General features: G+C 42.5%; 1 protein-coding gene across 1 annotated transcript; it reads left to right on the top strand.

The window, feature by feature from the left end:
* Positions 1–284: 284 nt before the first annotated feature.
* itga3b (integrin, alpha 3b) lies at positions 285–27152 on the top strand. The gene is made up of 26 exons (XM_080049150.1): positions 285–595; positions 13049–13185; positions 14787–14869; positions 15583–15832; positions 17668–17772; positions 17912–18113; positions 18884–19077; positions 19685–19773; positions 19867–20003; positions 20368–20454; positions 20553–20620; positions 20825–20970; positions 21129–21275; positions 21393–21490; positions 22037–22211; positions 22388–22462; positions 22561–22640; positions 22829–22906; positions 23079–23181; positions 23513–23689; positions 24756–24890; positions 25649–25762; positions 25915–26013; positions 26111–26236; positions 26463–26614; positions 27012–27152. The coding sequence occupies exons 1-25, from the start codon at positions 417–419 to the stop codon at positions 26571–26573; spliced, it is 3195 nt and encodes a 1064-aa protein (XP_079905276.1). The 5' UTR covers positions 285–416; the 3' UTR covers positions 26574–26614; positions 27012–27152.
* The last annotated feature ends 1 nt before the right edge of the window (position 27153 follows it).

Raw genomic sequence — 27153 nt, 5'->3', positions numbered from 1 at the left:
TATTGTGTTGACAGGCAGAACAGGTGGAGAGCCAAAATGCTGTGAGCTGAGAAAGACAGAAACAGAGAGATTGAGAGGAAGGGGGAAAAGGTGAGAGACGGGTTTGGGGTTTTCACACTGCTAACCGCACTCTGCAGTGTGTGACTGACTGTGAATGAATTCAGTGCACTTGTTGCTTGGGTGTGTGGAGGGCAGGGAGAGCAGAGGGAGGGAGAGCCGGGGGGAGGCGGCAAAGAGGGAGGGAGGGAGGCAGACACCTAGGCAGGCAGGCAGAGACAGAGTGCAAGCGGGAACGAGCTGCTCTCGATGGGGAGCTCTCTGTGAAGCGCAGCCTACCTGTTGGAGCCTATTGTGGGAAGAGTGCCGTGCCGGACCCTCGCCGACGCACTAAAGCGAGGCACGAACCGGGCCCAAACATGTCTCCAAGACTATTGCTGTGCGCTGTTTTGGTTGTGTACCACGGGACGCGAACCTGCAGTGGATTTAACATAGACGAACGCTTTCCTGTGATCAAAGAGGGGAAAACCAAAGGGAGCTTCTTCGGATTCTCAGTAGCTCTGCATGAACAGACGACGGTGGGCTCCAGCAAGTTCCTGTAAGTTGTCAGCTGTTCTTGTTTGAGAAAATACGCGCGACACCTGTATTAGAGCAGGAGACGTAATGACCCAAAAAAAAAAACATGTTACCATATCTATTGGGGATTATTGCGCCCAGAGTCACTGCGCAAAGCCATCGATGAAGCGTTGGAGTCTACATTACATTTAATTTAACACCTGTCGTTTATGAACTGCCCTCGACACGCGTCCATTCGTTTCGTTCGTATCATACTTCCCTTTTTTCCGCATGTAGAGTAGTTCCTCTAAAGGCCACCTTTTGTAAAAGAACCGGAGCCATGTATTCAAGCCTATACTCATATACGTTTGTTAGGGAATCAAACAGGTGTAGTATCTTAAACACTAGCCTATGGCATGTGCCAAAAGTGAAAGGGGTTTTGATTATTATAAGGGACTTTTTATGGATTTTTTTTTCAATTAATAATTATATTCATTCATTCTCTACTTAAAGTTGTTCTATTTCTGGTTAACAATTGATTCCAAAAAAACCTTCAACCCTACAATTTTTTTTCAGTCGCTCTCCGACTTTGATTCAGCCCCATATTTGAAAATGCACTGAGGAACTGCCATGTTAGACATCTACATTTGAGAGGAGCTTGTACTGTAGTTCTGGGTGAAACAGCTGGGCCAGGTGAACACCATGTGGAGTTCAATAATACATACACAAGCAGAAGTGTCTTTTATGATTGCCACAAGTTGTGGAGAATTAAGTATTAATATTGTTAGAAAAGATCAGTTTCTGGGTTCCCATATTTGTCACTTTGCTCTACTTTCTTTCCACTTTTCCCGGAGCGTTTTACCTTCACCTAAGACACAAGTGGGTTTGTGTTTTGCGATGAAAGCGATCACTGGCCTGTAACTTCTTGTAGGTTGTTATTACCAGGACATGAATGCTCATGTGGAGAGATAACAGTGTTTGGAAGGATTCACATAGAAGTCAAATACTTTTCATTTTAGGCATAGTTGATGTTCGAGGACTTAGAATTAGTTTGACACATCTTTCCTGTCTTGCTACAAAGCCCTCTTTAATGAAAGATCCTCAAACTGCATGGTTGTTTAGTGTAGGATTTCCCTTGGCCAATTACTGTGCGGCCCCCCTTCATCCTTCCGCACCCATGATCACACGGCGTGTAGCTGTTATCTGTGTCATCGTTCCGCTTTGAAGGGTATTGCAGGAAGACAAGTGCAAAAAACTAGGGCCCACTTCCTCTGTGTTGTCACCGGGGAAGGGATTTGCCCTGCGTTCCTATACCCATACTTTCTGCTATTTAGTATGGAAGAAAAAAGATTAAGGATGTCCCAATTCTTGTCTACTACATCCGGCCCATAGACTTTTAGTGTTGAAAACAGCAAGCTATTTGGGCGATTCTGAATCACAATCCAGTGCGCACCGGAACTGATGTCACATTGACGGAGCCTCCGTATGAAAACAAACCGGGATGCTACGGATATCAAAGCAAGAGGCAAGATCAAGGCGCAATGTTATGTTGATAAATAGGTACAAGTATGTCCCAATTGTATGTCTACTGCATGCTAACTAGATTCTATTTATTGTCAGATGTAGTATGTAGAATATAAAAAAAAAGAAAGAGTATGCGATTTGGAACGCAGGGTCAGCTATTTATCAGCCTTAATCTCCAAGAGAACGGGGTATCACAGAGATTTCTCCCAGTTTATAGATCGTCTAGCAGGGTCCAGCTGACACTCAGATCAATTTGCCATCTCTGCCCCCCCCCCCCCCCCCCTTCCCCAGAGGGATACAGTCACCGTCAATGGACTGCAACCCAAGAAGGGCACCACATGGCCTTGGTAATGAGACTAGGAGGCCTGTAGGGACAAGGAGCCTGTTAAAAGTCTCATCATGCTGCTTCTAGCTGAGGGGTTTAAGCATATTTGCACCCGATTTGGTTAAGATATAGGCTATCCTTCACCATAACAAGGTCAATACTGCACACAACAAGCCCCTAAATGAAGTGTAAAGGAACAGAGTAATATGTTTTGGTAAATGCACTTATTTGCTGGCTTGCCGAGAGTTAGACGAAAAGATCAATACCACTGTCTCAATGTATCATAACATGAAGCTACAGCCAGCAGTCGTTAAGCTTAGTTTAGCCCAATGACTGGACACGAGGAAAAAACAGCTGATCCTGTCCAACAATAACAAAGTAACAATTCCAATAACAAAGTCAACCAGAATCCCAACATTTTACTAGTTTACCTTCGGACTAAGCTAGGCTAGCTGTTTCTCAATGTTTCAAGGTTTTAGGCTAAGCTAACCTAAGTGGCTGATAGATAACAATATGCTGTATAGCTTCATATTTACCTTGCCATACAGACATGAGAGTGTCTTGAGGGATAGTCTTCGTAACTTTCCGTAAGAAAGCGAATAAGCGGATTAAAAAATAAAAAATAAAAAATCTGTACGTCTTACCAGTTCATGATGAAGAAGGATGTCTCATGTGTGTCTAATGTGTTTGGCGAGTGTAGTGTAGTGTGTTAATATCTTCCCCTTTAATGGCGTCTTTTCTAAAACAGCTGTTAAAAGCTGTGGAGCCACCATTGTTGAGTGAGGACAGTCCTCCAGTACTCAAGACACCAGTTGTGTACATACTCTCTGATTCAGTAAAGACACATCACAATGTGCTGATGGTGTGTCCCAATGTTTGTCTACAGGGCTGGCTTCATACTGTGCTTTATACAGTCTGTTTCCTCTGTGTTTGTGAGGCCTCTTTTAGTCTTTTGTGGCCCTGTCTCACTGCAGAGCTCAGAGCTGTTTGCTACATCTGTCCTCATTATCGGAGCGAGGCAGCGATTGTGAATATTTGTAAAATGCCAAACGACGCACATAAACCAGCCGTGACATGGACATTGCGTACTGTTTAAAAGTGACCGTTGTTTGCTCATGCATGAGTCAAACAGAGTCCAGGATAAAAGTCAAGACAAAGGGTTACCACTCCCAGTTTTTGCAATAAAGCGAGGGCAATAAAGTTTTCCCCTTAACCTCTTAAGACGGAGGCTATTATCTCATTAGTCTGAATCTAGCAGTGTGTCTTTGGTTCGACTGAAGCAATTTAGAAAATGTATTTTGAATTGTAGGGACGCATGTGACCAATAATGAGTAAGTAGACCAACATTGCTTCTTCGTCTTGGGGAAGGGCTTCACCTGGCTAATCTAAAAGCTACCTGAGGCCAATTTGTACAGGACATTCACCTCTCCACTCCCCCTCTTTGAATCACCCTTTTTTCCAGGTCTAAGATGTTTCCTGAGAGGGCCCTTTTTTGTTCTCTGTTGTAGCGGGGAGGAGGGACTGGGCAGTCAGCTGGCCACCTATTGGCTCTTCCAGTCCCCTGACTCCATGGCATGCTTGGAATGTATTACCCTTCTCTGCACAGTTACAACCTGCCAGGTTTCAGGTTGAGACAAGACAGGGGTGTGAATGGCGCTTTCTGGGGACCATTGGGGAACACACACAGACACACACACACACACACACACACACACACACACACACACACACACACACACACACACCCTCCAAATAATAAATACATTCTGCCCCTCCTTCAGCAGTCTGAATGTTCCTTGATGTTATGTATGGAAACCTCTATGACCCAAGAAGGAGAATCTTAATTTCTCTGACTGATAAATATATATAATCAGAGCTGAAGTATAGTGCCTTCGCTTTTCCAGCTCATCTCTGTCTGCCTGCAGTGGCCCGAGGCCATGAAAGTCAGCCATTTAATTTGCATTGGGGCCTTCCCCCTGTTGTGCTGCGAGGTGCAGGTTACACGGGTCCACGCGCTTTAAGATTCATAGACACAAACATGCTCAGGATCACACTCTGCTTTGCTTCAGAAACCTCCCCTGGAGTTTGATGGAACTAAACATCTAATTCCTGAATCAGACTCCATTAAAGTTCATTTGAACGATGAGCGTGGGTGGTAGAGAGGCTTTGAATTTTGCTTTGAATTAACATTATATTTATTTTTGGGATACATGTGCCTGTGATCAGTTTCATGTCAGTTACAATGGATTCCAATAGGAACTCGTTTTCCCCGAAGAAAAAAGATGAAAACATGCATAGACTGGTCTTTTTTTACACTCATGTTCTTGCACAGTACAGTAAAAAGGTTGGGGCCTTAAGCTCTAAATGTACAGAAGTTTTGCTGCTGAGTGATTTCAGTGACGACAGAATACATAAAAGTGCGATTTTTGGTATCACATCACTTAAACTGAATGACCTGACGTGTTATATGACTCGCTCTAATGTAAATGATGCAGGTGGGTATGTATGTCTCACATTTGGCTTTGATCCAACATTCCCCCCTCATGGAAATGCTAATGGCTTGTCGCTGGAGTTAGCATATCAGAGCGCTAGTTTCCCCGTTTAACACAGTGAAACACTCTCAGATAACAATCCTGTGTTGACTCTATTAGCCCCTTATACATGATTTGTAATATGAGATCCAGCTGGGAGTTGCTCCCGATGTGTCCCTGTGACATTGCAAATTATATTTGAGAGACATTTGTAGTCATATCACCAAGAGACAATGGACAGAGATGCACATAATATTTTAAAGCTGCACAATATTGCTAAGAGCTTGTTAAAAACACAACACTGTTTCACTATATACTGACTGTACATGCATAATGATCTACATGAGCATATAATACTGATTACTAATGATGGTACTTTTAAATTTTATTCATTAGCATTTTTTTTTGCATATATATGATGATATGGTAGAAAAACAAATCTAAAGACTCAACAACAATCAAAGCCATCAAATCAAAAACAGAGTGAAAAACTGTGCCAATCCTCAAGGAGTCTAAGCCAAGCCAATCGCAACTGTCCAAGAAGACCTCACTAAAAGTTAGTAATTTATTGCCTGTATCCAATCAGTTGGTAATGGCATGAGTCGCATATTGTCCAGCAGCAGGATGAATGACGGCTTCTAATAACACGTTGAAATGGATCCCAGCGGGGCCCCGTGCCTCCTGCTAATCTCAACACAGGAGATTCTCTATGGCGGCGGCTTTCATTGGAAATACCTGAAGCGAGGACTGTGTCTGTCTTAACAAAAGTGTAAGAGATCCCCCTATTCCCTATTTCTCCACTGGTTGTACAAATGCCCCCTCAAACAGCATGAAAAAAGAGGCTGTTGCTGCCAGCCTCCGGGCTAATGAGGGCTACCTGGAGCTAGAAAAACAATATGCTTCAATGCCTTTCCCTCCTCATGCCATTTTTCATCTTTTGAACGGGAGACCATCCTGACGTATTGGTTTACACTTGGTATGTCTGTGCGGAAGTCCCAAAGTTATTCAGTAACTTGTTGTCTGTCCTTAATAATACAAAATTGGCGGGAAACGTGTCATAAAAGGCCTCCTATTGGATAGTTTATTGATTAATGAAAATATATATTTATTAAATATTTAAAAATCAAATTATGACAAATATCAGCCCCAGGTGTCTTTCCTGGAAGTTTCTCAGCCCCCTGCAGGTAAAAACATGCACGTAGCTCCGCTTTGATATAAGCTGAGTAACGTCTTGAGTGAAAACTTGGCACTTTGTAGGCCCGCTAATCAGTGTTGCCGTCTGCTCCCTTGTAGCCGTGAGGTAGTCCACCTGTACTCCCCTCCCCCGACACCCTCCATGTCTTCATATAGAGCCGGGGTCAAGATGTTAATGCACATGTTGATACTGATACTCAGAGTCTCTGGTGAATTGTGCTATGGCTGCATGACGTGAGTTCACAGGAAAGATGTTCGCTGGGGTCACCGAGAAACATGTGTCCAGTCTCATTGTGTGTGTGTGTTTGTTTGTGTGTGTGCATGTGTGGTGTGTGTTTGTTTGTTAACCTTCGAAGCAGGGCTGTGCAGCAGCCAGTAAGCAAGCCAACCAACCAGACATAAGCCAAAATAACATTGTCCTTGTCAGACAAGGTTTTACTCGTTGCTGATGAAAAGTGAGTAAGTTTATTATCAGGAGATGACCTGCCATGTTTAATTTGTCACACTGGGTCCAAATGAGTTTGCTCTCCTGTTACTGTTTCACCAATGGCAGATGGTGGTCTTCAAACAGGATGTTTGTCCAGCTGAGGTACCCTGTTTGACTGTTGTGTGTGTATGGGGAGAGGCAGGTGCAAACTGATATTTAATTTTATTTAACTCATCCAATTGTTCCCTGCCATTTCTCCTTTAGTTTCACAGTAATGTAGGCCTTGTTTTCCCCCTATGGTAACTACATTACCATGTAACACAATGATGCCAGCATTTCATTACCTCTATTTCCCATTTTTATGCATATTGCTTTTTTATTTAAAATCTCTAACATTGCGACAAAAGGAATACTCTGTGGGAGTCTGACAATGCTGATGGCTGGCCAGAGAGTAGAGGGTGAGTTGGGAAAGGCTCACCCGCTCTTTGCCTTAGCTCTGAGATGGGTGACAGACTGTGGGCAGCCCAAGAGAAATGTTGCATTTTAGTAACAAAAAATAGAGCTGTACTCTGACTGCACCCTATGCAGACTGCTGCTATTTTGAAAATACAGTTGAACACAACTGGCCTCAGCATTAGTGCACGTTTCGTTTTTAGGTGTGCCCACAGTTAACCACTTACTTCCTTTCACTCTGTGTTTGTTTGCTTTGTTAATCATTTACGCCTGTTGATAGACAATGAATTGTATTTACAAGGTTACAAGGGTATTTTGTGTTATATTCCCTGTTGTTGGACTTTAGATCCAAGATGAAGATCATTTTATTTGTTCCAGATATAGATAAAAGAAAAAGGTGAAAGTCATGAGACACGCAGGTGCTGTGAGGGCAAGTGTGTGTGTGTGTGTGTGTGTGTGTGTGTGTGTGTGTGTGTGTGTGTGTGTGTGTGTGTGTGTGTGTGTGTGTGTCTGTGTGTGTGATCAACACTTAGCTACTTGCAGCAGGTTAATCTATCACTGTTTGTCCAGCGACCACTCATCTGTGGGCTATGTTCTGTACGTGCGGGCACACAGTTGGTGTGGTAACAGTTAGGAGTTCTTGCTGTGAGTAGTCCGTTAGCAACGTGCATTCTCTCACCCCCTCCTACTGCTTTGTGAGAGTGTTTCCTGAAAGTACAAAGACCTGGATTTATCAGAGTGCTGCTGCAACACAAGTGAAATCACACTGGGTGCAGCGCAGTTATACAGTAGAATGAAAAAACACACTCATCTTGTAGTCAGCACGGTTACAGTGGCACACGCAGTAACATGCCATGTCTATCATATCAACCATCCTCTCGTCTCTCGCTGAAGTCATTACATGAGTATAAAAAGCTCTTGTCCTCATGCTTAATTCAATCTGCAAATTGATTGAGTCGCTCCGTTCAATGTTATCTCCATTTATTTGTTTAGTGTGGGTGGCAAGACTTCGCTGGAAGCAGTAGGAGTGCCCTGTATTACAATACATTTTTACAATCCTGAGGGTGAAGTATAGGCCAGTCGGTGTGTGTGTGTGTGTGTGTGTGTGTGTATGTATGTGTGTGTGTGTTTGTGCGCGCATCAGTGTGCGTGTGTCTATTTGTGGACCTTTCCCTTCCCTATATGCTTGTTCGACAATTTGGCGACTTGCTATGTGCCTCCTAATAAAAAACACACAAACCTCTTTCATATTTTGCTCCACTTTTATTCTGTAGCAGCAGGCTAACAACTACATAAAATCTCTCATCTTTTATGGCAGTGATGCCAGTAAGCAAGAGTAACGGCTAATGTCTGTTTCACACCCTCCACCCATCCACACCTGCTCCCACATAGGACATTTTTTTTCTTCAGACGGTAACAGGGTGGTCATGCACTCTAGTTCCACAAGTTACCTGAGCCAAACCACGCACAAGCAAAACATTAACCGGCTTTTGTTCTCTTGTGTTGGAGGTAGAGACATTATTGACAATCACAGTACTTTTTAAACTTCTCTCTCCTCGTCACATCACTGAGCCTCTCCCTTCGTGTCCTAATCTGACAACTACTTGTAATCGTGGGCAGCACTGCGTGTGTAAACTTGCTTCCAGTGAGGCTGACAGAAGTAGCCTTTTTTTGTTACCTTTATTTATACAGTTAAATCCCATTGAGACTGGAGACTCTTTTTCAAGGGAGACCTGTTCCCATTCCCACTTTAACATGCACACATACACCAATAGCAGGCTAACTATAGGGAGCAATTTGGGGTTTCTGTGTCTTGCCCAGGGACACTATGACATGGTGCGGGGGATCGAACCACCGACCATGAGGTTGAGTGGACGACCGACCTACCCACTTCGCCACAGCTGCGTCGCATTTGTAATCGCAGAAGAGGCAAACCTGTGGCTGTGCTGCATGCCTGTAGTAGACATGAACCATGGCTGGTTTACATGCACAATGGCCGATAGTGAAAAACAGGCCCGGAGGTTTTGTAAAGTGATGCCGGAGGTTTTTTTCTTCTTTTTTCTTTGCCTTCGGGCCACGGCCACACCCTGTGACAAACAGGTTGCCCCTAAGCCTTATCTGGACAGGTGATCCATCACTTGTTTAAAGGCTGACGCACTCGAACACACCTCTGCTATTTGTCTTACTCTGATTTCTTTCTTCCATCGTACTGTCGTTGTTAGCCACTTGCTCTCACTCACCCCTTTTTTTAAATATTTATACCTCATGACATGAACAACGAGGGCCAGCAGGGTGAGGGTAATAGGCGTATATTATGTGTCTCGTCATCACAAGCCTGTTGAGACTGGGCCAATATGAAGATGAATGTACCCTACATGAGACACTTTGCTCCCCTCTGAACAGGACTGAACACGACTATTGCAAAAGGTTAGGTTGGGATTCTTGGTTTCAGTGCTGCTGATGTTATTCTGAGTCAGGAGGAACAGTCAGGTGTGGGGTGGGGGGTTGTGAGAGATGATGGTTTAGTTTTCATTAACTACAAGAGAACTACATGTTGTAGAGATGTCTGTTTACCAAACTGACCAAAGCGTGCGTTTTTTTCTCTTTTTTTTCTAGTGTGAGACAAGAAGCAATCACATGCTATTCTCAGCAATTCCTCACTCTTCCCTTCCATCACTCCCTCGCTTTTTCAACACCCCTTTCCCTCATCCTCTGTTTTGTTGGTGCAGTAGGTGGGCAGCGATTGTTTATGCAATGACTAGATAGGTTGACCTCTGTTTGTTTAACGAGATAGCGCTGATATGGATACACAGTAGTTCATCCGACTCCCTTCTTCTGAGGTTTTCTCACTCCCGATGTGAAGAATGCAGCCACTGCCACGCTCACCTTGGCTGGGTGTGTTTGCAGCAGTCGGTGTTTGGTTTAGCCAGCCGCTGACTTGTGAGGCAGAGGGGGCAAATTTCAACATGTCCTCAGACTAGGAATGCAGCTGCCCCCCCTCTTTACTTCCCCAGGCCTTTGACAGACTGTTTATGAGGAGGTGATGAGCAGGCAGGGAGATAGGAGGCTGAGCATACAATGTTGCAGTGGGAACAGGACAGGATATGAGGTGTGCTGTCATGGCTGACTCAAGTTTTCTTGTGATTTTTATATATGAGTTGGGAACGCAATTTTTTTTCAAATCCCCTCATAGAGTGTGTGTGTGTGTGTGTGTGTGTGTGTGTGTGTGTGTGTGTGTGTGTGTGTGTGTGTGTGTGTGTGTGTGTGTGTGTGTGTGTGTGTGTGTGTGTGTGTGTGTGTGTACTGTATGTGTGTGGGTGGGTGGGTTCATGCGTGCTTCTATAAAGTTATAGTTAATGTAAAATTGTGTAAAAGAAAATTAGTGTATTTCCCAAAAAGATTTAAAATACAAATTTTAAAGCTGTGTTTTAACTGTATCCTTGTGTCAGCATGGTGGCATCAATCAGCAGAGTTGAATTTCCACAACAAACACATGGTGACCCTCTTGGTTCTGATAAGACAGTGAGACAACAGTGAACTATGTTTACGCCTCGGTTGGGTTTAGACTAGGCCTTGTTCTCCTATTTTCAGCAACAAGCTCTGCCAGCCAAGGTTACCCAAGCACGTGTGTGATTAGCACTGGACTCTCTGCCCCAATTCTTTTGACAGTTTTTTCTGCGTGAGCAAAGTTCACACTAACCCGGCTCTAAGTGTTTTATAACACAGTCTTATCCTCTGGGTCAACTTCGTTCTTTCTTGCTATTACCAAATGCTTTAGAAGGTGTGGCTTGGTTTTCCCACAACTTTGCAGGTTAATGTTTTGAGAAACTCTGTGCCACTAGCAGCTGAAACACCTTTCGGTTGGCCACAGCTTCTGATTTAATGGCTGAGGAAGTAGAAAGGCAAGACATGTGTGCAGAGACATACACTTTCTGTAGTGTGGGAACATACACACACAAATATACTCCTGCTATAGATTAGAGAATGGGCCTCATCACTCGTAGTGGGACTCTGTGGCCCCCAGTTAACCACATATCTGGCAGAACCGCTCACTACTACAAGCCTCTGTGGAATCTCAGGTGCTGTCTACATTATTAAATCATTACCTGAGTCCAAGCCTCTTCCTCCAGGACCACTGGAAACTGTTGGCCCTCAGAGGCCCATCTTAGCCTTCCCTGGTTGTCATCACTGAGGCAAGATAACTGATTCTGCTGATAATGCCCTGTCTGCAACAGGGTAATCTTACCTTTCTCTTTCAAATGATGCAGGCAAGGTTGGAGGATGATTTTATTTTATGCATTAGTGGAAAAAAATACTCATTGTAAAGCTAAGGGCTGGTATAGATTATAGAGTCTCTGTGGTCACTTAATGTAGGTCTGGTCTAAATCACTTCTCAACTCCGTTGTGAGCCTAGATAATGATCAAATGAATGCCACAACTCACCAAGATGGTCCAGTTTACAGTACTATCTGTAATGGGGTCATTTGATCAAAGATGAGCCAGAGAACAAACTCACATGACTCATTTCCATGCAAACTTTTTTTTTGTCTGGGCAAATCTGGGCTTCAGATGTCATGATTAGATTGCAAGTGAAGATTGTGGGCTTTTTTTCAGTGTAAGGTCGTCTGGCCTGCAATGCATACGATATAAGGCTGTGGTGGAGGGGTAGAGCCTGGTACAGTTTCACTGTGTTTGCATAAAAAGATCACCTCAAAAGAGTAATATGCGAGCATGCAACAATATTTGACTAAATCGACTAACTATTTCAAGTATGCTGTAGTGTGCCTCATCCTTCCGACATGTTGTACCTCTCTGAGAAGAATGAATGATCTATCCTCAAGTATGGACAATGAAGGTTTGACTCATGAAAGACATTTTGTTTTAAATGAGCTTTTTCTGTAAAGGTTTATTTTTTTAAGTTTACACCCATTATCAGAATGTATTCCGACTTATCAGTGCGTGAAAGCTCTTGCAGTTAGTTGCCCGCAAGCTTGACTCAACAGCTTGACTCATCCACTTTCCACTGTTCACCACTGCCAGTAACGTGTCAGCGTCCACCCAGCAATGCATGACCACTCTCAGAAAAGTTTGAATGAGACCAAGCTTAAATTGTGCACTTTGACCACTCTACTATATGCGTTTGTTTCTCCCACAGCATGGCAGGCCATGTGTCACGTAAACCGTAAACAAGACTGTCGGCACCTATACCTCCCAACAAAGTGGAGCCAATAAATCATGTGCTGACAGTAAATAGTGTGTCCCAGCACAGAGCCCTGTGGAGGGAGTAATCCCTTTCTTCTTCAAAGTTCTGTGTGGTGTGTTACAAGGTGCTGATGTAGGGAGTGCCTGGGTGAGTGGACAAAAAGATCAGGTCAATCACAGAGAAGGCTAGTTGGTGTGTGTGTGTGTGTGTGTGTGTGTGTGTGTGTGTGTGTGTGTGTGTGTGTGTGTGTGTGTGTGTGTGTGTGTGTGTGTGTGTGTGTGTGTGTGTGTGTGTGTGTGTGTGTGTGTGTGTGTGTGTGTGTGTGTGTGTGTGTGTGTGTGTGTGTGTGTGTGTGTGTGTGTGTGTGTGTGTGTGTGTGTGTGTGTGTGTGTGTGTGTGTGTGGTGCCCAGACTTGTCATGGGGTCATGCCCTGACTGCCCCACTCTTTCCACATTTAATTTACAGGTCAGGTGAAATGTTTCACTCTTTCTTTGTGTGTGGAAACAAATACAAGGGCCTACTTAGTGTCTGTCTAGGTGTCACACCAAATAATTCATATAATTTATTAGGGTAGTACCGCCAAATGTTGGGTTGATGTTCAAATGTACTGCTACCTAAAACCTGTAGGGTACTTTTTCTGTGTTTAGACTAGAAGGTTTATCTGAAATCATAGCTTTTTTATGTTGCTGGGTCTTGTCTAACACCATTACAAAACTCTGATTTAATCTAACACATCCTAATCTGTCTGTCCTGTGTGTGTGTGTGTGTGTGTGTGTGTGTGTGTGTGTGTGTGTGTGTGTGTGTGTGTGTGTGTGTGTGTGTCTTTGTCTGTGTCCAGGCTTCTCACAGGAGCACCAAAAGAGAAAGCTCAATCTGTCATTGAATTGAAAAATGTCGATGAAACGGGCGCCGTCTACTCCTGTCCCATTACAGTAGATACCGGTGACTGCACCAGAATGGACCTGGTCAACACAAGTAAGCATGATGCAGAACTTTCAGACGGCATCAGTCGTTTTGATATATTTAACAGGGGACTACAGATTTGCAGTGTTCCAGAGCTATCACCAATGATACCAGTTTCTTAGTTTAGCGCTTAGCATGCTTACACTTGCTAATAAGCTCTCAATGGAAAGTACAGTTGAGAATGTTGGTTGTGTCTTAACTTTTGTAGAAATGTATTGGACAAATTCAAATGGTGACCCAGGATGATGTGACATTCGGCACTAATGTCTCTCTGGAAGTAAAGTTTGGGTATCACAAGAGTTTTAAGGATTCATCCTATGGGCACCATTCACGGCAAACCATCCAATCGTTAGAAATGTTAGTGTAGACGGCACAACAACAGTGTGTGGCTAAAAAGCAATCCAGATAAAGCTATTTAAGAGCCGCTTAAAAGCGATACTCGATAGCCTCTGTGGTTTGAGCTGATTGAAAATGTTTATCAAAATGTAAGCTGCCAAAGCAGAAATGTCCTATTCCAAAGTAAAATCCGAAACTACATTTCCCATAATTGCCCCAACAGCATCTTTTTTTGTGAGATTTAGCTTCTTTTTTTTCAACGTCTCTTTCAAACTCCACACCTCCAGTTTCTCAGAATTGCAAAAGTTTCTTTCAGGTTTACTGGAGACATTGGAAAACGGTTGAGTCATCCTCTCCATGATGAGTAGACTGACCTTAATGTGTAAAAATCGGAACTGTTTTCCCATTAAACACATACGAGTCACTGATTGCTAAGTGAGCAACTGTAAATAATAATCTGCACATGATAATCAGCTCACTTCCTCTTTGTTCACAGGACAGAGTTAGTGTGTCTAAACTAATCTCAGACTCTAATCCCAGGCATGTTCTGAAGCATTAACAAGTATTTGCTGCACCTAGCTGATGATGCGCTTCAGGATATGAAACTCTGAGAATGCATCCTTTCTTAATGTAGGGTTATTAACTGGTAGGCTTACAGCTCTCCTACCTAGAGGGGAATAGACCCCCCTGGAGGCCAAAAGTATCATATTAGTATTCATATCTGTCAGGGCATGATCCCAGGCTCAGCAAAGCTTGACTGATTGGGCTGCTCTTCCTGTGACTATTATCACCGTAATAATGTTGAATGTTTTTATTTATATAATGGATGATTGGACATGGACTGTTAATTAAATTTGTTTGGTTAAAGTATATACTAAATTAAAAGTAGAAACCTGGTTTTAAATTAAGAACATTAAAGGTGCTACAAGTACATTTGAAATGTTTCTGAAACAAGTCTCATTTTTCCTCTGATGATCATAAATGACATGTAACAGCAAACGAGACCATCAGTGCAAAGAATGCTATTTGTATATAGTTTTTCTTTGTCATGGGTACGCTCACCCAGGAACTAAAACTGGCGTAGTAAAAACACTACCGCTTTTGTCCAAATGGGGTGTAAGAATTAACTAAAAATTAGAGTTCCCCGGAGCACCTTTAATATAATATAAATGGTAAACTGTATATTTTACACTTTTATTTTTTCATTTTGATAACAAGCTTTTAAACCAGCATAAATTATTCCCACATCTGACCAAACCCATATGACCCGTCCACAGCGAGTTCATCTGAGATGGTGGAGGGCATGTGGCTGGGTGTGACAGTGGCCAGTCAGAGAGACAAGAAGGATGGACACGTGCTGGTGAGATGACACCCTGTTTTTTTTACTTTATTAGTCAGTGTCACAGGTGGCACATTATGTATAGGGTGACATTAACTGTAGCGCTGAGGGGATGCAGAGTGGGATAAAATGTGTTCGTATTTCATCTTTCTAAGTGTCACAGATGACACAGCGTCCTCATGGCAATGTTAACTGTTACATACAGCAAACAGATGTTACGCTCAAAATGCACACACCCTAGACACAATGACACATGCAGGTAGGAAATGCACTGTTGATTCATACTGTAATCATGGACATAACTAAGATATTATAAGTTCTTTTTTAATATGATTCATAGAGGAAATGAGTTTCTTTGGTCGATGAAACATTCTTGAACTATGATTAAACACACACCCCAATTACCTTTAAAACCGCTACATTTTAGGGCCCTCTGTTATTGCTTGAAGTGGCAAGGGCGGGGTCTATTTTTTTTTTTAAAGGCATCAAAGTGTAAAAAAAATACTACTTTTTGTTTTCAATGTCATGGCAATGAAAGCCATTTATTGTTTATTTTTAAGTGTACAATATACAGCACTAAGTAAGACATTCTTTTTGAATAATACTAGCTCTGATTCTCTGATTCAATTTCTATATTATAAGAAATATCAGATAAGGTTGCCAGATTTGACACATTATAAGTTAACTAAAGAGTCCATAACATACTCGAATACACACCTTTCTCTGGTGTCCAGGCTTGCGGGCATCGCTATGTGAAGGTCATCCAGCCCGGCCCAGATGAGCAGAGGCGGATGATAGGAAAGTGCTATGTCAGGGGTAACGACCTGACCCTGGACAAAAACGACGAATGGCAGACTCAAAGTTATGAGGTCTGTGACCCGAACCACGACATGGAGCGTGAGGGCCAGTGCAACATGGGCATCTCAGGCGGCATGACAGACACTGATGTCTACATCGGCTCCCCCGGCAGCTACCTGTGGCAAGGTGGGCACTGAAGAGTTAAAAGCAAATCAGAGTGTTATTTTGCTACTTAACATGGAAATAATGGGCTGGTTTCACAGACAGGGATTACATTTGGTGCGTTGCTGCAGAATTATAGTGTTAGTCTAAGCACTGGGAATACAGGTCCTTCTCATATAATTAGCATATTGTGGTAAAGTTCAATATTTTCTGTAATGTACTGATAAACATTAGACTTTCATATATTTTAGATTCATTACACACAACTGAAGTAGTTCAAGCCTTTTATTGTTTTAATATTGATGATTTTGGCAAAAAAGTAAAGAAAAACCAAAAATCCCTATCTCAAAAAATTTGCATATTTCATCCGACCAATAAAAGAAAAGTGTTTTTAATACAAAAAAGTCAACCTTCAAATAATTATGTTCAGTTATGCACTCAATACTTGGTCGGGAATCCTTTCGCAGAAATGACTGCTTCAATGCGGCGTGGCATGGAGGCAATCAGCCTGTGGCACTGCTGAGGTGTTATGGAGGCCCAGGATGCTTCGATAGCGGCCTTAAGCTCATCCACAGTGTTGGGTATGGTGTCTCTCAACTTCCTCTTCACAATATCCCACAGATTCTCTATGGGGTTCAGGTCAGGAGAGTTGGCAGGCCAATTGAGCACAGTAATACCATGGTCAGTAAACCATTTACCAGTGGTTTTGGCACTGTGAGCAGGTGCCAGGTCTTGTTGAAAAATTAAATCTTCATCTCCATAAAGCTTTTCAGCAGATGGAAGCATGAAGTGCTCCAAAATCTCCTGATAGCTAGCTGCATTGACCCTGCCTTTGATAAAACACAGTGGACCAACACCAGCAGCTGACATGGCACCCCAGACCATCACTGACTGTGGGTACTTGACACTGGACTTCAGGCATTTTGGCATTTCCTTCTCCCCAGTCTTCCTCCAGACTCTGGCACCTTGATTTCCGAATTACATGCAAAATTTGCTTTCATCCGAAAAAAGTACTTTGGACCACTGAGCAACAGTCCAGTGCTGCTTCTCTGTAGCCCAGGTCAGGCGCTTCTGCCGCTGTTTCTGGTTCAAAAGTGGCTTGACCTGGGGAATGCGGCACCTGTAGCCCATTTCCTGCACACGCCTGTGCACGGTGGCTCTGGATGTTTCTACTCCAGACTCAGTCCACTGCTTCCGCAGGTCCCCCAAGGTCTGGAATTGGCCCTTCTCCACAATCCTCCTTAGGGTCCGGTCACCTCTTCTGGTTGTGCAGTGTTTTCTGCCACACTTTTTCCTTCCCACAGACTTCCCACTGAGGTGCCTTGATACAGCACTCTGGGAACAGCCTATTCGCTCAGAAATTTCTTTCTCTGTCTTACCCTCTTGCTTGAGGGTGTCAATGATGGCCTTCTGGACAGCAGTCAGGTCGGCAGTCTTACCCATGATTGCGGTTTTGAGTAATGAACCAGGCTGGGAGTTTTTAAAAGCCTCAGGAATCTTTTGCAGGTGTTTAGAGTTAATTAGTTGATTCAGATGATTAGGTTAAGAGCTCATTTAGAGTACCTTTTCATGATATGCTAATTTTTTGAGATAGGAATTTGGGGTTTTCATGAGCTATATGCCAAAATCATCAGTATTAAAACAACAAAAGACCTGAAATATTTCAGTTGGTGTGCAATGAATCTAAAATATATGAAAGTTCAATTATTATCATTACATTATGGAAAATAATCAACTTTATCACAATATGCTAATTATATGAGAAGGACCTGTATTCCCTGTCTGGGAAACCTGTCCATTGTGCCTGAACTGGATATACAGTAACATTGTTGTCTAATAATGATGCTTTTTTTATACAGGAAATGTTCACGTGTCATGGCAAAATCCAGACCCGGAGAGTGCCTGGGACATTAGAGTCAGAGCATTTGGAGAGATGGATAAAAAATACAGATACAGTTACATGGGTAAATAAACAATATGTTTTATTTTTAACACCATATAAACTGTAGAATGGTTAGGAAACAAACTTCCTTGCTTTCGAGGCGTTATACCCCCCCCCCTCCCCCCCTTGAGTGGCTCCCTCCTGACTGCTTTCTTCTGCAGGTTATTCAGTTCTTGAGGAGAAAAGGCTGCTGAGCCATGACAATTACACAGTGGTGACAGGGTCTCCCAGGGAAGAATCCAAGGGCGCTGTGAGGTTTGGGACTGACAAATCCCCGATGGATCCAGTGCTCATCATCCCCGGGCAACAAGTGGGCTCATACTTTGGGAACAGCCTGGCTGTCACTGACCTCAACAACGACGAGTGCGTCTCTGCACACCACACAGAAAACATATATGCTTATATGATCTCTAGCATGTCCTTTTCCTTTATATTTCATTTTAAATATACAGCCCTCTGCAGTGTTTTTTTTAAAATGATGGCCTTGGTTTGATTTGGAAATCATTTGTATTTAAGATGTAGTGCTCCAGATGAGCAGAACTCAGTCCTTGAGTACATCTTTCATGACAGCCCATTCATTTAGAAATAATTTTCCCACCTTTCATACCTTATTTCATGCACAAGCTGATTTGATTCCAAATACATAGAAGTAAAATAAGAAAAGGGGAAGTGGTGGGTTAGCATGTCAGTTTACTATCTGTCACTGTATCTTGTACTTTTGAGCAGCCTCATGCTCATAGGCTCTGTAGCTCTGCCCTGTTATGCGGAGAATGCACAACACACATGTAGGAACTAAAACAGGAGAAGAAAACATGTCCTTTCAGCAGGTGTTCTTCATGAAATCATTGTGAAACCACATGTCTACCTTAAATGTAGAACACAAGTGAATACCTTCTCACTATCCACTACCTATACGCTGTGGGGGGGGGGGGGGGGGGGGAATCTGGTGTTAATACGCAGCCTAGGCTCTGTAAACTGACAAAGGATGCCGACAGTAGCAACATGCCTACAACATGTTTACCGAGCCCAGGCTGTTTATAAACACTGTATTTCTTTCAGAAACCTTGTTAGAATGTCACCTTCTGACGCGTGTGTAACATACACTTGCATTTAAAAGTATGTTTCCTTCGCAGCTGGAATGACCTGATTGTGGGCGCCCCATTTTACTTTGACCGTAAGAAGGATGAGGGAGGAGCCGTGTACATCTACATGAATGAGAATGGATCCTTCCAGAAGACAGCCAGCATGGTGCTCAAGGGTCCACCAGCCTCTGGATTCGGCATCGCAGTGGCTGCCATTGGTGATGTCAACCAAGATGGATTCCAAGGTATGACTCTGTACGCAACATCTGTTTTACACTGAGGGGACTGACCAAATAAAATAGAACTTTATTTTTGGCAGTGTAGCAGTTGAGGTACAGATTAGGAAAGAGTAACTATACCTCATGGGAAAGATAAGATATTGAATTGGAGCTTCAAAATTCTAGAAAGCCAAAACATTTGCACCGGAGTTGAAGATTCATTCATAAAAGCAGATACAAAATGATGATGATTTACTTTTCGTACACAATAGTTCATTTACTTGTGTTTCCTTTATTTTGTCCACCACTGTGTGTATACAACACTAGCGAGAAGTGTTACAAAATCTGTTCTGCTGTGAAATGGTATCGAGCTTCAGGAGAGAGGAAGCACTGAGTTCCCCACTCAGACTTTAAATGATTGTTTTCTTTTTTTTATTCAATGTTGCTAAGCAATCATCTTAGCATGGAAACATAATGTCTGTGTTGTATTTCGGACTAGCTTGAAGCTGCCTGAAAAGCGCCACCACTGGTTATTCATTTATTAGTACAAGTAGTGCTATGCTGCCACCAAGAGGGCTTTTACTGTATATTCAACACAAATTATATTATTTTCATTCTTTGTTAATGTCTGCAGACTTTGCTGTCGGAGCGCCATTCCACGACACAGGAAGGGTCTACATTTGGATGGGCAGCAAAAAGGGAATCACACAGGAGCACAGTCAGGTAACATGTGACTTAAAGCCATGGATAGATACCCTTCAGACAGGGAACCAGATGTATTGCATTCATCCCATGCGTCATTGTTGCCCCCTATAGGTGATTGAGGGTAAGTCAGTGGCAAACGGAGGGTTCCACACCTTCGGCTACTCCATCAACGGAGGGATAGACATGGATAACAACAGCTACCCTGACATCTTAGTCGGCTCACTGGATGACCGCGTGGCCCTGCTCAGGTAGAAATAAGAGAGAGAGAGGCTGTAACCTGATGTATGGCACTGTTCACTGAAAACTTCACTCAACAATTTCATGATTACCTTGGATTTTTTTATTTTTATTAGAAGGTGCCTTATGTGTCGAGAATGTCCTGGAACCCATTTGAAAAAAATTATATTTGTGTTAAGCTGTGATTCAAGGCAGCATTTTTTTTTAATTGGTTCTTGAAAATGTGGCAATGTGGAAGTTCTTCGGCTTGTAACAGTCATAACATACAAGGAGAGACATAAAATGGAAGATATGAGTCAATTCTGTCACATTTTATGGTGGTTGTCTATGTATACAATACAGTTGGATTCCTCTTTTCGTTTGATTTGTATTCAGGGCTCGACCAGTCATCCACTTAACTGAGACCTTCGAAGTCGGGCCACACATTGTGGACACTAACGATTGTCCTGAAAATAAACCATGGTGAGCCCCTACTTAGAAAATCTAATTGTAAAACTGGCTTATTGATTTTTGTTTGACACACAAGATTAATTTTTTTTCTTCTTCTTTGTGTTTTACAGCATTACAGCGAAACTGTGTATGTCTTTCACTCTCAGCAATGGAAACAAAGACCTCAAGAAAGATATCAGTAAGAGGCCTTCCTTGACTTGAATTAAATGTCTTTTTGAAAGACAAACCATGTCATTTGTCAAATGAATTGTAAAAATAATTTCCAAATTGCATAAAATAAAGGCTGCCATTTTGGAACCTGCATAAAAACTACTGTATTATTAGATGAGCTCCTGAACTCCATGCAGTGCTCTTAAATGTACCGTGTGTGATTCTACTCTAGCGGTGAAGTACACAGTGGAGGCAGACATGGAGAGGAGAAGAAACCCTCGTGTTCGTTTCCTGGACAACAAAGATGACACGTATACCGGCACCCTGAGCCTGCAATCTAATAAACAAAAGTGTCAGGATCTGAAACTGACTGTAGTGGTAAGGTCTCAATACAGTACTCAAGTACACTATATTGCACTTGTGTGTATTATAAACTGATATGAGCATTTGTGCACTGATAAACGTGTGTTTTACTTCTACTATATATTTTATTGTGCTTATTAAGTCTAATACAAGATTATTGGATGATTCTACAGCCACTTGTGAAGGACAAACTGGAGCCTGTGGTCTTTTCCCTCAACATCTCCTTAAATGAACAAAAAGTTAAAGCCAGACGTTCCCTACAGAACCTGGACTCCTTCCCAATTATCAGCCAGGATCAGAAACTCTCTCAAAGAACTGAGGTACGGAGCGGTCCATATAGTTACACTTCAATCATAGGCCTACATCTTAAATCACTAGCCTTAAGCATCTGTATGTGTAAGGAATGATTTAGTATCATTTGTTTGATTTTCCTGCAGATTCACTTCCAGAAGGCGTGTGGCTCTGACAACAGATGCAGCAGCAACTTGCAGCTGACGGCTCAGTTTGTGGATGAACAGGAAAGGCCTTACAAGAGGTGAAAGGGAATTCAGAATAATTGGACTGATGAAAAGTTTTAAAGCTGCTAGCTATGGATAGCACATTCTTTCACAAAATTCATGTCACAAATAGCTGACTCATTATTGCAATAGTTCGACATTTGGGTGAATAGATTTTCATTCACTTTCTTGCCAAGAGTTTGGTAACAAAAAAAAAATGACGCCACTCTCATGGTTGCAGCGGACGCTTAGCTTAGTTTTAGCACAAAGGTGGGAAACAGCAGGAAACAGCTAGCTGGCCCTGTCCCATAATAACAAAAACACTTACCAGCACCAACCTAAATCTCACAAGTTCCAACACAGTATGGCTTTGGACATAGCAAGGTTAGCCTTTTACACATATGTTTCCAGTTTTAATGCTGAGCTAACTTAAATGGCTGATGGTAGACTTCATGTTAAACATTGTGACCTAAGAGTGGTGTCAAATCTACTCATCTACCTATGCATTAATTAGACTAAAAGTAATCCTTGAGAAATATAAAAAATATATAAAAACTTTTTTTTTCATGTCTCCCTTTTTTCAGGATGGGTAAATTACAGGTGCTTCAGTTCAACAGCAATACGAAGTTATTAAGGCTGCTGGTGAATGTGACCAATGTGAATGTTCCTGGTCAGGGGAAGCTGGCCGAAGACGCCCACCAGGCCATGCTCAATGTCACCATCCCAGCCGCACTGAGCTACGCTGGCGTCAGGTCTCTGGTACGTCCACCGGAGGGCAGCAGACAACTTAAAAACTGTCCATTTATTGGTTATTTTGCTCATCATGCCTTGTTGAATTACTGTGTAATTACTGTCAAACTTGCACATGCATCTTCTCCAGTCCCCTTTTCTTAATAAATGTTATCCTTTGTTCACTCTTTTAATGCACTGCTCAGGAAAGTGACATACAATGCCATTTGGAAAACACGGTGATTTGTGAACTGGGGAATCCACTCAAAGGCAATGAAAAGGTATGTTTATAGAACTGTTTAACAGATTTTCACTTATAGATTTTGTCTTTTTTTTCCTCAATATTGACACTTTCTTATTTTTCTTGCCCAATTATCAGGTTTCACTGACCCTCATGTTTGAGACAGCAGGAATCGATCTGTACACACAGCAAATTGAGTCGCAGCTGCTTCTGTCAACGTACGTGCTAAATATCGATTGCTTTATGTCTAATGCTAAATATGGAAGCTATTCCTAATAGTAGTAGTCATTTTAAATTTCAGTGGTTGTGCAATAATGTCTCATATATATATATATATATATATATATATATATATGTCAATATTACACTGGCACACAGCGTTGTCATATAGTGGTTGTTCCTTCAGTGTTAGTGAGCAGAGTGACATGATGCCTGTGCCTGTGGGACTGCTGATTGAAAACACCATCAACCCCACCTTCTCCTTGTGAGTCCCATGACCTAACAACTCATGGCCTAAACTTCATATATACAATATATATATATACAGTAAAGAGCACCGAAAATACCAAGGATACAGAAGTGCATAATGTCACATCATCTTCCACATCAGCTTTTTCATGTGCACAGTGCGTAATCATTTCTACCTCTCATCCCAGAGCGAAGCAACGGGTGGAAACCCAGTTCAGCGGGACAGTGAAGGGCGAGTCTGCTATGGTCAACACCAGTGACGTGGGCAGTCTGGTGGAGTTCACCTTCAAAGTGAGTCACCTCCACCACTCTCCGTCTCTATTGGACCTCCAGGGTTGTATATTAGTAGGCCTAAGTGTGTCACCCACATGTCTGTCATCCGCGCCCTGCCTTTAGAGATATTTTTACTTTAATATTGCGTGGGGGAGGGATTGTTCTGTGAGCCATGGTTTGTGTTGTAAGAAGGCCTATGACCCGGGGTGGATATTATTTTGGATATACAAAATTGCAGTCAATTCCTGACTGCAAAAAGTCACACCATAATTGGTATTTGACACTATCTGTTTAACTGCTACTGAACTTTCCCTTCTTTTGTGATGCTAACTTTTTTTTTAACCAATAGGTGAACATGTTGGGAAAGCACCTGGGTGACCTGGGTACCCTGGCTGTGGAATTTGAGTGGCCCTTTGAGGTTTCCAACGGCAAGTGGCTGCTGTACCTGACGCAGATTGTTGTTAAAGGGGAATCAGAGATGGAATGTAACCCCACTGGAGAAGTTGTCAACCCGCTTAACCTAACTGTAAGTTTATTTTTGAAGTATTTGATCTTGAAACAGCTTCCAGAGTAAGACTGAGGAAACCTCTGAGTCTGATAGGCCTACAGATACAGATACTGAATATGCCAAACATTAGACTAGAATATGTTTTTAAACCAAACTGTGGGCCCTGCTGCTGTAAACAACAACAGTGAAACAGTTTCTTTTCAGGAAACTTTCTACTTTAAACAGTGTTCCAGGGATCCATTTTTCCTTTGAGGAAAGTTTATTTATTCATTTATAAAAATATACCTTGAAAAATGTTCACTTCTCTGACACAGCCAAAGTTACATAGTGCCCCTTTAAAGGTATTATAGGTATGTGAGAAACCAATGTAACAAACCAACCAACTGATGTTTACGAACCTAGAGCCATGACACTAGCATGGCTAACAACTATGTGACAGTCAAACACACATTTTTATTCTGTGGATTTAATTTTTTAGATACCTAGATAATATCCCAGTGCGCTTCATGAAGTTCACCTAACTATATTAAATGGTAAATGGACTTGACTTATATGGCGCTTTTTAGCCGATTTTCTCAGCCCCAAAGCTCTTAACATTTCTTACCACATTCACCCATTCATACACACACTCATACAAAATATGGCAGTAGCTGCATGCAAGACTACATTTACTTTAACTTAGCTGCCACTGAGTGCATTGTGCTGTTAACTGGCTTGTTGCACAGTTCATCCTGAAGTGAGCAGCATGAACTATAGCCTTGTTGGTGTGTAGGTGGTGATGGTGTAGGAAAGGGGTGTGAAAATTATCTCAAAGCCAAACCGCAGCTGTTCTGAAATACATTTTGGAAGAAAGAAAAAACACATCTGCGTCATCACCACATACAAACCTCACAGAGCCCAAAATAGAGAGTCAAAATGCATGCAGCCTAGATATAGACAGGGTAAAATGACAACGCTATTCTAGGAAGAATTTGGTAATGTCTTTATCAAAACCAGTAATTACCACGAGCCCTGTGATGTCACGTCTCTGTCTCATCAGCTTCCTGATTTCATTTCCCCTTCTCCCTCTCTCTCTGTCTTCCAGTTGTCTGAGAGCGGTCCAAAGCGTACCAAACGGCAGATTGTTCTGAATGAAGTTGCTGATACGAGCGAGCCACATATTATTGAGCCACAGGCAGCCATCACTGTGTTCGGTCCCCGGAAAAGGACCGCTCTTTTGGTAAGAAATGGTGCTCTCTGGGAAATGCAGGAAGAAATAAGTTATATATGCTCATCAAAGCGAGGTCTTCCCAATTCATTTGTTCTTTAACTATTATTTTATATGCAGATACTTCTTTAAGTGCTAATAAACACTTGTAGAACAGTAAAGCTGAATGGTAGGGTAAATAATAATGGAAAAACGTTGATAAATCTATATTTTTGAGAGTATAATTCACATACTGTATAAGATAGCTATGTTTAAAACGACCATGAATGCCTGCATCATATTGCTTGGTAATACGTCCAGCAGTCCTAGTGAATTTTCACTCAAGGTAACAAATGTCAACCTGCTGGTGGAGCCAGAAGAAAAAGTCAGTAGATCATCAAAATCTGGGGGTGATGCACATCTGTAAAAATGGCATGGCAATCTGTCTAAAAACTGCTGAGACATATAAGTCTGGTAGAAAAGACTAACTGACTGAGACGACCAACATTGCCATCCCAAGAGCCATGTCGCCAGGGTTAGGGCAATAGAAAGCACTAGCATTTCCACTTTCAACCACTTTAACTCAACATGTAGGCCTGCCGTAGAATACAGCCTATATCACTATGCACAGAAGTAAATATTGTATCGTCAGCATACATGCGTGAATAGATGTTTTCAGTCAACAGTCAAGATTTTTAACATCCCCCAAAAAACAAAGAGCAAAATGGTGTCATTGTCCTATGTTTTGTACGCTTTTGTAACAGTTTTTTCTTTCTCATCGTGTGTTGAAGGAGTGCTCCCAGGGGACCGCGCGATGTGTAACATTCGTCTGTCCGCTGCTCAACATGACCAATTCAGCTGAGATTTACGTCCGGTCCCGTTTGTGGAACAGCACAATGCTGGAGGTTGGCTAATCACATTTTCTTTTCCAGGGCTAGAACAATAGCAAACACATGTCCTAATGTCGTTAAAAGCGCATATTTAGATTCTGGGTTTCTACAACCTTTGACAACCTTTTTTTAAAAAAGTGGTTAAATGTTTGTGTGTGCCCCTGCAGGACTACGAAGACACTCTAAGAGTTGAGGTCAGAGGTAAAGCCACACTCAAGCTCATTACAGATAAACCAACCATCAAGATGACCAACCAGGAAGCCGCGGTGCGTAATGAAGATGACGATGATGTTGATGGTGATAATCATTATTTTGTTGACTTATGATTTTGACTTGACTTGCCTCTCTGCACCTTTCTTGTAGTTTGTAGTAGACATAGTACCGGTGGAGGGGGTGGAGGTGCCCTACGAGCTCCCGCTATGGATCATCATCGTTGCAGTCGTAGCAGGAATCCTGCTGCTGGGAATAATCATTTTTATACTACAGAAGGTGAGACAACCACTCATTACAGCACTGATTACACTGTCCAGAGTCAGACACAGGCCTTTGGATAGCTTTGAATCTCCCTGCTACGTTTTTACTCACACCAACCATCTCTTCTGGATTATACAATAGCCCATTCATATGTCTGATCTATACCTTCCATATTGAGCCGTTAGTCTAACATTTGACTTACCCCCCACCACCACCATGCACCCGCCTCCTCCGCTGGCAGTGTGGCTTCTTCCAGAGGGCCAACAGGAGGGAGATGTACGAGGCCAAGGCCCAGAAGGCTGAGATGAAGATCCAGCCCTCTGAGACAGAGAAGTTGACCGAAGACTACTGAGGCCCCAATGGGGGCAGCACACACACTTGTGGGGCTTATGGGTAACAGCACTGATGGATTTTTTGCTATAGATGCTATTGATTCCAAAACTTTGCTTCGGGTGTGAATCAACTTGCCTACCACTTAACTTTTCTCTTTATCTTTTGTGTCCTCTATTTGTGTTGACCTAACATCGCTTTCACTTCCCCTCCAGGCTAACTCTGTGCATTTAGCTTCTGATTATTAATGTCACGCTTTTCTTCACTTCTTTATCCGTCCTCATCTCACCCGGTGTGGGTTAATCTTCTACCTAAAGAATCCTAAATCCCCTTCTCAACCTGTCATGAATCCCAGCTCTCCTGCTGTCTTAAGTGTATCCTTTTTAATGTCACCTCTTCCTCTCTCTCTCTCTCTCTCTCTCTCTCTCTCTCTCTCTTTCTTTTTTTCTATCCCCACTAGCTTGGATTCTTCAAGCGAGCCATCTACTACCGGATAATGCCAAAGCACCAGGGGGTGAAAGTTCCCAAGGCTGAGCGCTATCGGTTCTATCTTGGATTCCAGCCTGAGGAGCCACAGAAAAAGTATTGGATCACCAACTGGA

The sequence above is a fragment of the Ammodytes marinus genome (genome assembly GCF_949987685.1).
Source record: "Ammodytes marinus genome assembly, chromosome: 20".
Classification (NCBI taxonomy): Eukaryota; Metazoa; Chordata; class Actinopteri; order Uranoscopiformes; family Ammodytidae; genus Ammodytes; species Ammodytes marinus.
Note: the sequence above shows the minus strand (reverse complement) of the source record. Positions and strands in the feature narration are given on the sequence as shown.

What these genes read in the sequence shown, in the direction of transcription:
- itga3b (XM_080049150.1), top strand. Translation starts at nt 417, where the DNA reads ATGTCTCCAAGACTATTGCTGTGCGCTGTTTTGGTTGTGTACCACGGG. An exon ending in AACTCTCTCAAAGAACTGAG is followed by an intron (nt 21,276 to 21,392) that starts GTACGGAGCGGT and finishes ATTTTCCTGCAG; the next exon opens with ATTCACTTCCAGAAGGCGTG. An exon ending in GGAAAAGGACCGCTCTTTTG is followed by an intron (nt 24,891 to 25,648) that starts GTAAGAAATGGT and finishes CGTGTGTTGAAG; the next exon opens with GAGTGCTCCCAGGGGACCGC.